At 50.1% G+C, this 13,348-nt stretch overlaps 1 protein-coding gene across 5 annotated transcripts in view; it reads right to left on the bottom strand.

The window, feature by feature from the left end:
* The window catches only part of PRDM6 (PR/SET domain 6), a 107,048-nt gene extending 103,694 nt beyond the window's left edge, over positions 1-3,354 (bottom strand). Inside the window, exons 1-2 of one of the 5 annotated variants that reach the window (XM_021084683.1) lie at positions 2,733-3,354; positions 1,652-2,240 (exon numbers count right to left, since the gene is read on the bottom strand). In XM_021084683.1, coding sequence (XP_020940342.1) covers positions 1,652-2,225 — 574 coding nt within the window. In that variant the 5' untranslated portion in view covers positions 2,226-2,240; positions 2,733-3,354. Of the gene's footprint in view, positions 1-1,651 lie in introns of all 5 variants that reach the window. The other 4 variants (XM_021084684.1, XM_021084687.1, XM_021084686.1 and 1 more) reach the window with 4 other exon arrangements.

The raw sequence follows: 13,348 nt of genomic DNA, 5'->3' as shown, positions 1-13,348 counted from the left end.
TTTCTTATCTTTTTATTTTACATTTTTAAAGAACTGCTTTGAAAACAGCATAATCAAATTCAGTAGGAGATAAGTATTTTTTGAAATCCACTAAGACAATATAGTTTTATAAAATTTTCTGGAACTCTGAAAAAAGAGAATCTTCTTCACTTCAGAGCAAATCTGAGTTGAAACCCTCATTTTAAAACAATTCTTTGCCCTCAGACTCTAGAAGGAAAAAAGTAAATACAACTGCTCTTTTTACTAGTAATAATATCTCCATCAGAACAATTATCTCCAAACATTATGAAAATATTAATACTTATGCCGAGTATTTTAAGTCAAAGTAATAACTTTGGGAGTCCTTTAAACAACTACGACCTGTAGTTATTTTGCTTTTACAACGAATTAAGAAGTTCACGGATTGGTATACATTCTGCAAGAAGGAACCTGCTCGAAAGAGAATGATCATACACATTTATGATCAACTTGCCTCATTCAGAAGCTAGATGAAGGAGTGAGATGAAGAAAATAGGTGAGTGAGTACTGATCTTTCAAATCCTGTTTTGCTTTCAACCTGATTCTCTTAACCTGCCTTAATGTTCTCTCCAGGGTTCCCTGGAAGTATATTTAGCACTTACCAGAAATTTTAGGTGTAAACATAGCATAACTTCTGAAAATACTAGAAAGAATTGGATATAATAAATAACACATTCTTGATCTTCATTTAGAGTTTTTCTTCAAAACCTCAAAAAGGAACCACATTTGTGATAAGAGTTTGAAATTGTGAATGTAGGAACGGAAGCTAGAAGAGAAATTGTTTAATTAGGCACTTGCCATTTACTTGCGGACAAAAAGAGTAAGCTTCTTATTCTAAATTAGTTTTACCTCCTTTTAAAAAAAAAATCGTAAGCCAACAAGCATGGCTACGGAACTGTAAATGTTTACAGGGTCAAAGGTGCACGAAGAATGCGGGATCCGCAGGGAAGGAGACCCTGCCCTGAAGTCGGAAATGTTTTCTCACTAAGCAACTGGCTTTTTTTTTTTTTCTTTTCCTTCCTTTCTAAACAAATAGTAAACCTAAGAATTATGCCCGCCTGCAGGCAGAGACTGAAGCAGTGTCATCTAAAACTCCTACTCCAGCGTGGCCCGACCAGCCAGCAGCTCCCGGCCGGTTCCCTGACAACGCTGCGGCCCGAAAATAAGCAGACACCTTTCATCCTAGAAGTAAGATAGAAGGAGAACTAGCCCTGGAATTCATGCTCCCCAGAACTGCTCAGAGTCCCTGCCCTGTCTCCACTAAGACCGGCAGGGATGGAGTCCCATTGCGCGCTCCTAGTACCCGCCCCGCCCGGGGCGCAATATCCCGCCGGAGGGCGGTGATCTGTACGCTCTGGTCTGCTGGCCACTCGGGTCTTAAAGACTCCGGGGCTGGGAAACAAGGAATGAGCGGAGGGGTTAGAGGTAACCCAGATGTGCCACCCGACCATCCCAACCATTCTCCTTTCTCTAACCCAGGAAACCTGGGCCATAGTGGTCTGGGAGGTATGGGCCCGCGGTCTGGACAGCCCACCACCTGGTGTCCCTCTTATCCGACCTGCCTCCCCGACGGGCGCCCAAGCTCAAGGAAGTCAGCGCGCGGGGAGAGAGCACTCAGGCTGCTGCTACGTACGGTTGTTGGGGTCGCTGGTGTGCTGGTTGAGCGGGATGATCTCCATGCGCTGCTGGCCGTACAGGTAATAGTCCAGCTCCTCCGCGCTGCAGCGGAAGCGTGGGGCGCCCCGACCGTCCCCGCCGCCGCCACACTTGGAGGGCCCCGGGCCCGAGGCGGCGCCGAGGCACAGGTCCTTGGGGGGCAGCGGCTCCGCGGCGACGGCGGCGGCGGCCAGAGGCGCGAACACCGGCAGCTGAGCCACGGGCAGGGCCGAGAGACCAGCCAGCGCCGCGGCGGCGGCGGCGGCAGCAGCGCAGGAGGAGGCGGACGAGGCCGAGGTGGAGGAGGAAGCTGGAGTGGAGGAGGCGGAGGAGAGCGAGGAGGGCCGCGGACGCAGGCTGTCCGGCGGGGCCTCGGCGCGCTCCTGTGGCGGCGGCGGCTGGAGAGGTTGCGGCGCGCCCAGGGGACCCACGGCGCCGCCGCTCTTGAGCGGGCCGCCGCTGCTGTGCGGGAAGAGTTGCTGCCAGTGCTGCAAATAAGCTGGGTCCACTTTGAGAAAAGCCGATCCGCCGGGGTCTCCGGGCTTCAGCATGTCCGACGCCTCAAGCTGGGGGCAGAGGGCAAAGAAGAGGGTCTGCGTGAGCAGGGCTGAGGGCCTGGTGAGAGAGGGGGCGCGGAGGATGGCCGCCAAAACCCTGGAGCGAGAGTTTGAGTCTTTGACTCCGTCGGCGGCAGCCCAGTTCGGCAGCTCCCTCCTCCCAACTCGGCTGGGGCGCAGAGTTTACTCTGAAGCCACGGCGCTGCACGAGGGGAGCTGCGTGCACCCTGCCTAGCCTCCCAGCCCGAACCGCCCAACGCCCACCCAACACTGTCGAAGCTCGGCGAGAGGGCGCTTCCCAACAGAACTCGGTGGCAGGACGCAGTCCCTGGCCTCTGCCTGCGCTCAGAGCCGACCAGAGCCGGAGTGGCGCAGCGCCTGAGCCGTGCTGGCCTCCGGCGCCAGGAGGCGGGACAGTCTCGCCCCCCGCCCCCAGCGCGGGACCTCCAGCCTCCTATTTCCCGGGCCCAAGAACCTCAACCCTGGACGAGCCACGCTCACCTGAAAACTCCGAGCCGCTGGTGGGTGCGTGCGCGTGTCTCAGTGAGCGTGAGGGAGAGTGTGCGCCTTCGGTGCGCTACATGCCCCTGGGCAGCGCGAGAGCAGAGTCCTAGAGATCCCGCCGCCCGGGACCCTCTGGGGCCGCAAGCCAGGGACGTGGAGGCCTGCGGAGGGCGTGAGAACAGTTATGCCGAGCGCGGCAGCACGGGCGAACCTGGGCGCCCGACTGAGCCGCGGCGGGCTGCTGGGCTCGGCCGCTGCCGCGTCCCAGTTCCACCGCTCCACGCTCTGGCAGCCACCCGGCTGGACACGTGGGTTTTACGACAGCACAAAATACGAGTGTGTGTGTGTGTGTGTGTGTGTGTGTGTGTGTGAGAGAGAGAGAGAGAGAGAGAGAGATTGAGATTGAGGGGAGGCGGGAGGCAGGCCAGGAGAAAGGAGGGGAGGGGAGAAGAGAAAGAAGGAACTTCTAACTCGGCTGTATCCACACCGTTTGAGCGCCTCTCCTGCACAAATACCTCCTCCGCCCTCCCACCCCCCACTTTTTTGGGGGAGGGGGGCATGACGTCTTCCATTCGCGTGTTGTCTCTTTCTGCTCATGATTTGTCTTTTCTAGGTGCAGGCTCACTGCCCTGGTCCTGAAAGCAGTGGAAATGTAGAAACCAGAGTGCATCTCAGCACACGTTTGGGGTCCGCATCGGGGTGGGCGTGCGCGGCCCGGCGAGTGGACCAAGTCTCGGCACTGGGTTTGCGCTTTTGCGGGTCTCAGTTTTTCAAGGAGTACTGCTGGGTGCTAGGGTCGACTAGCCCGGCACTCAACCTCTCACGTCAATCCTGGGGTGGGGGGGGTGAAGGGGGAGTCGGGGGCGGGGCGGCTTGCTCGCTGGAATGAAACCCTCGGTCGGCAGTGGCGGAGGCAGGCTTTGCTGAGCTGGGAGGTGTGAGACCGAGGGTCTCTAAAGGGCGCTGATCCTAGCGGGATGCAAGCCTGGCGGCGGGACTGGGAGAGGGCTGTAATGGAGTCTCACACCGCCCAGCGCTCGCCCACCCACTCTTCCTGGGGAGCTCGCTCCTTCTCCCTTTTGGCGTTGAGAGGCAAGTATCCAGAGCTAGGTCTGGTGGTACAACTGCACCCGGATACAGGCGAGGCTTGTTTGCCTTTGGCTAACTGGGGCTGCCCCCAGAGGACCATGCATAGGTCTTTCAACTCAAAACCTGGCGCCCGACGTGCAGCCTGAGAGAGCAGCCCCGCCCCTACCTTACCTACTCCGGGCGCCTTGGGCCGCTGCAGCCCTTCCAGGTGTCTGCATTGGGTCTCACACTCCAGGTGTCTCGCATTCGCAGGTCTCACACCCACGAATTAGACACCCACCTCCACCTCTTCCAGATGTTTTCGTAAGTCGGTGAGCGGAAGACGCAAGCCGGCTGTGTGAAATTGACCGGCTCAGGCGCTTTCTCATCGCCAGAGTTCTGTCCACACCTCAAAGGGAAGAAATAACATTTGCCTTTCCCCAAACAAACCAATTTATTTAGTACCTGCCACTCTGAACAATTAATAGTCATTCTTTCCTGATTTCTGCTTGTTTCTTTTTGTCTTCCCACCACTCATTTCGTCTGAGCCTGGGAAACGAGCTATTTCGACTTTTTTCGGGTCTCACGCAGGATGCCTCGGTGCTACTTGGAACAGAGTTGGGCCGAAACTGTTTTGACTGGCGTCGTTGTGACAAGGTCATCAGTCATCCCTGGATAGATTGATAGTACCGAAGTTAAAGGCAAACATCGCGAGGGACCCCGAGGCTAACCAGGCAGTCTCCGCGGGCGCGAGCCTCGAACAACTCCATCCCGAGGAGAGGACGAAGTTCCAGGCCCCTTTCAATTAATCTGCTCGCGGAACAGCTGAAGAGTAGCTGTCGGACCACGGGAGAAGAGTCATACTCTCTTTCTCACACTCTTTCCTCTGTTCTCTCCGAGAGACAGCACCCGGGCTGGGAGACGGGACTTTGCGGCAGCAGCCCCACCCACCGCCTTGTTGTTTTTGAGCAAACCGGCTACTTAACAATCGCTGGGTCCCCAGGTCTGGCCATTCCGAAGAACTTCCCGAACTGCCCCTCCATTCACCTTGAAAATCTCGGGATTTTGAGACTTTAGCTGCAGCCACTGCTGCCGAGGCCTCTTGCCGCCCACGCTCTGAGAAGCCTGGGACTTTTCTTAATAAGACTAGCTGACCACTTGCGAGAACTTTCGACAGGCAAAGCGCGGGTAGGAGCTTCGCGTAAATTTAGTCCGCCCAGCAACCATGCGGAGAAAGCATTATTATTAATTCCTGTATTGCAGATGGGGACACTGAGGCTCAGAAAGATTAGCTATGTTGCCTGAGGGCACATCATTAGCGAATGATGGAGGCAAATTCAAACCGGGTCAGTGAGACACCGAGTGCACTTTCCTGCCCACGCCAGTCCGGATGGACTGACGCCAAGGAGTGGTGGTGGGGGCACCGTAGGGCAGATTTGGCTCCTCTGGCTGCAAGGACCACGGGGAGAAGCAGAGATTGTAGTGGAGCCCCTCCCCTGTCCCTCTCTTCCCCTTTGAGGTGTCCTCGACCCACCAGCTTCGAGGACCACGCCGCTCCCCCAGAGGCCCAAGGCATACGCGAGGCGAGGGGAGCCTAGAGCCCAAAGATCTTAGGGGACTCGCGTGAAGGATGTGGGCGAACTTCGGAGGGGGAGCTTGAAGGGCCCGGGACTCTGCGGGCGCCGGAAAAGCACTCGAGGAACGTCGCGGGGATCCAAGCATCCCCCGTGCCTCCCCAGCGGACCCGCGACTTGGGGCGGGGCCCATGGTCAAGAGTGAGCGCCAGGAGGCTGGAGGGGCTTGGCCGGGGCAGAGGTCAGCCCTGTCCCACCCGAGGGCGCACCGCCGCTGCCTGGGCAGGGCAGCCGGCGCTTCGGGCTGCTTTCCGCTCACCCAGCAGGTCCCAACTGCTTTGTCACCGCCACCCTGTCAGGTTAGGGAAGTTTTCAGAAAGTGAGCCCACCGACCACAAGGACATGCACCCCCTCAAATCCGCGCCCCTCCTCTTCGTTATTTAGAAAACGAATGAAACAAATCACCTCTGACCACTTAGGAAACGATCAAACCTTTATAAAAATCCATGGCTCCCAAATCGATGGGTGAATATTTGCTGGGAATTTGTTCCAGAGGAATAAATAAGGAGCGTGAGTGTATTAAATGCAAACGGGGGGACATGATGGTGTTTTTCTTCATTGATTAATGACCTCTAAAATAAAACAAGTGGGAAGAGGAGCCGGGATCGATAAATTAACTACCCAAATTCATCATTTCCTCGAGCATTTTTTTTTCCCCAGAAAATTATCCTTAGGAAGCCTTTGTACTCTTAGCTTGGAGCGTGAATGGTGGGAGGGGGTGGGGCAGAATAGGGAGGGAGAGGCAAGAAGGGGCAGGAAGGCAAAAAGAGCATTCTGTCCCAGAGACCTTCTATCTGATTTCGTTTGACATACATTTTTAAAGTTTGCCTTTCATATTAATTTTTTTTTCCTGATGGAGGAGGGGAACAAACGGCCAGTTGCCTTTGACAGGACTCCAATAAAGAATTCAGCAGCTCTCCTCTCTGCCCTCAGCGCTCTCTCTTCTAGGTTTAAGGTCATGGGTGGCTGAGTTAATAATTCATTAATATAGACATTTATTCAGAAGGGTTCTCTGAGATCCACTCTCTTGGCCTCCTCCCAGAGATTTATTTTCCTGGGAAATGGATGGGAGGGGGGAGTGGAACTGCAGGTGAAAGAAGAGGAGGAGAAAAAGGAAGATGAAAAGGGAGGCTGGACACAGCTAGGAGAAATCTTTGTTTAACCAGATGAGTGGACAGGTCCTTCTAGCCTGCCGTGTAAAAACTTGGTTGAAAAAGTGGCATGCAAACAGCACAGAGGCTGTGCTTCCAATTATCTTTTCTCCTACTTCTCCATCTGTCCATTCCCGTTTATTCTCAGAGCTCCATCCCTCTACTCTTGGGGATCCCGCAGAGCTGACTACCAGAGGACTGTGGAATGCAAGCAAAAGGGGGAAACCTCTGAAACGAAACTACCCCACACCTCCCCCAAGAACTTTCCAAAGGAGGAGCTTTGCAACTTGCTAAGATGTGGACTCTCGAGGTGGCTCCCTCCCTAAGGGCACAGGGAAATTCTCGTGGACACTTGCTCCTCAGAAAGGGGTTGTGGGGATTTTAAAGCAAAAATCAAATGAAACCAAAGCCCCCTCCCAAAAAAAGTCCTGCTCCCCATGAAGTTTACATGGTAGGGGTAGAGACAAAGAGTAAACACTCAACAAGGAATTTTGTCAGCTGGTAGGAAGTGCTGTGGAGAGCACAGAAGAAAGGCTAAGAGGAAAGCTGGGTACAGGAGGGTGTTGCTACTTTAAATAGAGTGGTCAGGGAAGGCTTCTCTCATACGGTGAAATCTGGGTAGAGAATTAAAGCAAGAGAATGCCAGTTTTGTGACTAAAGTGGGGCACTGCCTGCCCTAACCTGTGGCTCAGAGGAGAAGACAGTAGAAGGGGCTTTCCCTGAAGGGCCTCCAAGGCACTGGGTAAGGATTCTGCCTGCTCAGCTCCTGGCCACCCTTGGCTCCCTTTCTTCTCCCTATTCCCGCCTGGTGCCCACAAGCTGCCATGAACTACTTAATATCCCTTGGAATACATCTGTTCACATCAGCTGAAGTCACCTCTGCTGCTGGTGACTTAGACATTCCCACAGTGACCTATTCCCCACTGTCTGGGCCTCAGTTTCTTCAGAAGAGGGGACCAATGTAGCTTTCTATGTTAAGCTCCTGATCTAGCACTTTCCAATTTTGCCCTCCCTCTCCACCACCTGTTTTACACCCCCACCTCCTGGAGGCTATGAGTTGAAGGCAGGAGGCGTGTACAATGGATTGAGAAACTGAAAACAAGTAAACCCACACTGTTGGCTTGAGTCGCTGCCATCTTCCCACTGAGTCCTTTGAATCTTCACTCGTGTGTCCTTAGAACACAGTGCCAGCTACCTTGAGAAAGCAAGCAGGGGAGGAGGAAGATGTAGGAAGTGAAAGGCACTTGAGAGCTTAACCTGGAGACGTCAGCTCTTCTTCAAATGAGGTAGCACGAGCCTTGCCATGCTTCTGAGGTCTAGGCAGCTTTATAAATGTCTTCTCAGCTTTCCTCCTGTCACCACAGTACTGGAGAAGCAAACTCCTCACTTTGCCAGGTCAAAGATGGCCTCTGGGGCCAAGAGACCAAGCTCAGCCTTTTTCTGACCACTCTCTCTCATCCTCTGCCAACATCACGGCAGACAGCACCTGTTCCCTTCACTTGAAATGCAGCCCAACCCTCTAGCTCCTTTCACCCTGGTCACCCGACAGCTGTCATTCAAACAATGCCTGTCAGCCACCCCAGGCCTGATTTGGATTTGACCTACTGACCTCGAGGTCAAAGGCTCCAGAGTCCATTGCAAATCCCTGGGGGGCCAGTTCATTCTCCCAGAAAAGTCTCTAAATATATCCTTTCCTTTTGCAGGGAAATCAGCTGTTATTGTTTGCAAAGGTCTCATGAGTTTAAACATACCATGGCAGTTCAATCCTGTAAAGATTTAATGAATAGCCACTGGGTGAAAAGCAGCTGCTCTTTTTTCCTTAAGTCTCGACAAGCAAAGGACAAGAGCAATAATTTGACAAGGGGAAGGGTCCCTTCAGGAAGTCATATGTTCCCTTCATTATCTTCTTCTCCTTCTCATCCACCATTGCCCCCCCCCCGAATTTACTCTTCCATTTTTCCAAGAATCTGTAATAAACAAGCCCAATCTAAGTTACCTATCTACAGATTAACAAGTATACATAATATCTAATGAGCACCTACTGTGTGCAAGAGACATTGGTAGGGATCTTGGGATCAATCCCCACTCAAACTCTTCTAGCTAGTGCCACCTGGTTCTAACACAGTCTTCCTTTGGTCTGTTGCCTTACTTAGTCGAAGGCTGAAGGTCCTAATTTATAATCAGAATGAGGCAGGCATATTGCAGTGCATCTGTTTGAAATTAGCAACAAAGGCTATGGTTGATACACATTCTGCAGTCTGGTGGATCCTGATGCATGGTGAGTTCCCCTGAGTGCCCAGTAACAGTTTCTAAGAGCCAAGATGCCTCCTAGGTAGCCTCATAAGTGGGGAGGCCCAGAGACCTTCCCCCAAAGCCAGCCGAATATACAAGACCCCTATTCCCAAAGAGGCTCTTACTTATGCCTATGGGAACCTGGAAGCCTTCTTGCCCTTCATTCTCCTGGCTGGACTGGTGCCAGCTCTTCCCCTGAGTTAGGGGATCAGAGGATGACACTAAGACTGGTTTTTATGGTATATTACTATTGGTGAGTTCTAGATTCTCTGTGCAAGGGCCTCTCGATTAAAACAACAGCAACCTACTCTCAGTGTCCATCTTGCAATCAGAAAACTTGTCTTTAAGCCAAAGAGACTACGCTGGTTGCTGTGGGGAAAACCAAAAGAGTGTAAATTGCAGTGCCCCTGTTTTCAATGATCTTATGCTAAGGAAATCTTGCAGAGACTTGGCTTCCCCTGTCCAGTTCCTAGGATGGGGAACCAGGGAGTGGCCTAAGAGTTCAGAAGAGGAAGCCACCACTCTAGGTAAGGAGATGATCAAGCAAAGCTTCACAAACCAGATGGGCCATAAAACTTTTCTGCATTCAGGTGGGTTGAGAGAAATGAAGGAAAGGCATTCTAGGACAAGGGAGCTGCCTGAGCAAATAAACTGGGAGGTGGAGTTCCCATCATGGCTCAGCGGTTAATAGAACCCATCTAGCATCCATGAGGACTCGGGCTCAATCCCTGCCCTCTCTCAGTGGGTTAAGGATCCAGCGATGCTATGAGCTGTGGTGTAGGTCACAGACATAGCTCAGATCCCACGTTGCTGTGGCTGTGGCATAGGCCAGTGGCTACAGTTCCCATTGGATTCCTAGCCTGGGAACCTCCATATGCTGTGGGTGCAGTCCTAAAAAGATTAAAAAAAAAACAAAAAACAAAAAATAAACTAGGAGACCAGGTGATGTTTCTTCCTCCATTCATGAGAATAATGGTTGGCTGGCTGGCTGCCCCCTCTCCAAGAGCCAGAACTCCTTCTCCTTCGGGGGCCATGAAGTCATATTCCATAGGTTCAGAAAGAGGTTTTTGTGAAAAGGTCCTGAGCCAGCGTGCTCAAGTTTAAGTCTGTGAATCAACTCACAATTAAGAGAAAACTGAAAAACAAAAAATGGTTGAGGGCTCCAAGATGAAACCATTAGCACAGCAGAAACTTCACTGGACCATGAAACTTGGCAATGCCATTTCCTGATTCTGGATCATACAGGCTATGACTCTCTGAACTTTATCTATCTATCTATCTATCTGTCTATCTATCTGTCTATCGTGTCTTTCCTAGGGCCACACCCGCGGCATATGGAGGTTCCCAGGCTAGGGGTTGAATCGGAGCTGTAGCCGCTGGCCTACGCCAGAGCCTCAGCAATGCAGGATCCAAGCCACGTCTGTGACCTACACCACAGCTCATGGCAGTGCCAGATCCTTAACCCACTGAGCAAGGCCAGGGATCGAACCCGCAACCTCATGGTTCACAGTCAGATTCATTAACCACTGAGCCCACTACGTAAACTCCTTTTTTTTTTTTTAATTTATTGGACTGCTCTTTTTAAACATAGTAAAGAATATGATATATGTGATATATGATATATATTTACATAATACACATATATACATTTATCTTATCTATAAAAGAGTAGTGATCTAGAACTTCCTGAAGTAAAAACCATCCAAGAAAATGTTTTAGAATAGGCAGACATGTTTTCCAAGCATCCTTATAGATGATGATTAATGTCCCTTTAAAAGGAAAAAAAAAAGGAGTTACAGAAAAAACACAAGATTCTTGAGTCTCAAAGAAAAAAAACTTTTTTCATTGACAAAACTGCTGCTCAACTCTTTTTTTTTTTTGTCTTTTTGGGACCAAATCTGCAGCTTATGGAGGTTGCCAGGCTAGGGGATCTAATCAGAGGTACAGCCGGTCACCACAGCCACAGCCACAGTAGTGCCAGATCCGAGCCATGTCTGCAACCTACATCACAGCTCATGGCCACACTGGATCCTTAACCCACTGAGTGAGGCCAGGAACCTGTGTCCTCATGGATGCTACTCAGATTCATTTTTGCTGAGTCACAGCGGGAACTCCCTAGATTACTGAAGGTAGCAGGTAGCTGAAATTAGACAGACAATAGCATTAAAAAAGAGGATTCGATAACTTTCCTATGAAAAACCAGGTTATGGGGTTCAGGTATGGATGGATTCAGAAGTTCAAACAACTTCATGAAGTCTCAGTCTTTCTCTTCATCTCTTGGTTCTGCCTTCCTCTAACTCGAATCTCAGGCAAAATCTACTATGTGGTTTACACCCAGCAGCCCCAAGTTGACCTTACTCTTCTAGAGAGCAATCCCAGGGAAAAGATCATTTATTTCCCAAATGTTGCAAAAAAAGTTCTGGAATCTTAACAGGCTGATTTGAATCAGCCAACTATTCCTGAACTAATCATTACAACCAAAGAACTAGAGTATATGGACTGCTCAGATCTGGACATTAGGACACGGACTGAAGATAGGGAGGAAGGGTTTTCCAAAGGAAAGCCAGGGAGCTATCCCTAGAAGAGTAGGAGTGAATGCTGACAGGTAAATGGGAGATGTCCACTTCTCTAAGAAGGTTTTGCCTGCTAATACTTTCAAGTCCATTTTTTTTTAATTACCTTTTTTTTGCCTGCTGTACAGCATGGGGATCAAGTTACTCTTACATGTATACATTTTTTTTCCCACCCTTTGTTCTGTTGCAATGTATCTAGACATAGTTCTCAATGCTATTCAGCAGGATCTCCTTTTAAATCTATTCTAAATTGTATCTGATAATCCCAAACTCCCGATCCCTCCCACTCCCTCCCCCTCCCATCAGGCAGCCACAAGTCTCTTCTCCAAGTCCATGATTTTCTTTTCTGAGGAGATGTTCATTTGTGCTGGATATTAGATTCCAGTTATAAGTGATACCATATGGTATTTATCTTTGTCTTTCTGACTCATTTCACTCAGTATGAGAGTCTCTGGTTCCATCTATGTTGCTGCAAATGGCATTATGTCATTCTTTTTTATAGCTGAGTAGTATTCCATTGTGTATATATACCACCTCTTCCGAATCCAATCATCTGTTGGACATTTGGGTTGTTTCCACGTCCTGGCTATTGCGAACAGCGCTGCAATGAACATGCGGGTGCATGTGTCTCTTTTAAATAGAGTTTTGTCCGGATATATGCCCAAGAGTGGGATTGTGGGGTCATATGGAAGTTCTATGTATAGATTTCTAAGGTATCTCCAAACTGTTCTCCATAGTGGCTGTACCAGCTTACATTCCCACCAACAGTGCAGGAGGGTTCCCTTTTCTCCACAACCCCTCCAGCATCAAGTCCATTTTTTTTTTTTTTTTTTTTTTGTTGTTGTTGCTATTTCTTGGGCCGCTCCCGCGGCATATGGAGGTTCCCAGGCTAGGGGTCGAATCGGAGCTGTAGCCACTGGCCTACGCCAGAGCCACAGCAACGCAGGATCCGAGCCGCGTCTGCAACCTACACCACAGCTCACGGCAACGCCGGATCGTTAACCCACTGAGCAAGGGCAGGGACCGAACCCGCAACCTCATGGTTCCTAGTCGGATTCGTCAACCACTGCGCCACGACGGGAACTCCTCAAGTCCATTTTTTAAAAGAAATATTATCATTGATAAGTCCTAGGCTACTCATAGAAATTATCTACTCATTTATTGGACAGAGGGAAGCAGGACTTAGCCTTCCCAAAGCCATCATGATTGTCTCCTAAGAGCAGAGTCTTAACAAACAGTTTTGGCTCCGAGAGCAAGTCATTCTGTGACACACACCAATAGTTAACCAACTTAGCTCCCATTTGCAACCCTCTTTTCTCTACTTACTTCCTAGGATTGATGTAGAAGTAGCCAATCAAATATAACTAGGAGTCCTTGGGTGAAACTTCTAAGAAATCTTTTAAGAAGAGATATCATCAGCTGCCATGCCCTGTAGATTTTCTACTTTTGTTCTTTGCTTCTTCCTATTTCTTCTGTCCTGGAACACACACACAGTGAGCGGAGGTGCAAAAGATCTTGCACTGCTTAGGAAGAAAGCTACAGGCTAAAAGTAGAAGACCCAAAACATAAAAGGAGCCCCAGTCCCTTGTGGAATCACTGAGCTATAATCCCAGTCTTGGGATTATCAGTGGGACTATCTGTCCCTAGACTTCTGGTCAAGCAGGATGAAAGCCCCTTTACTTGCAGCCCAAAGCCATCTTAATAGATACACAAACTTCCAAATCATTCAGTAATTCATGATGTGGTTTTCAGAAAGCTTTTATTAATTAGGACACCACCTGGTGGCTCCATATATTATTAATTATTCTTGTTAACCAGGTTCTGAGATCATAGCTTCTATACTTTTAGGAGATGAATGCTATCAACATAGGCAGTATAATTAGATAGAAAGTATA

Source organism: Sus scrofa, chromosome 2 (assembly GCF_000003025.6).
Source record: "Sus scrofa isolate TJ Tabasco breed Duroc chromosome 2, Sscrofa11.1, whole genome shotgun sequence".
In the NCBI taxonomy this organism is placed as follows: Eukaryota; Metazoa; Chordata; class Mammalia; order Artiodactyla; family Suidae; genus Sus; species Sus scrofa.
Note: the sequence above shows the minus strand (reverse complement) of the source record. Positions and strands in the feature narration are given on the sequence as shown.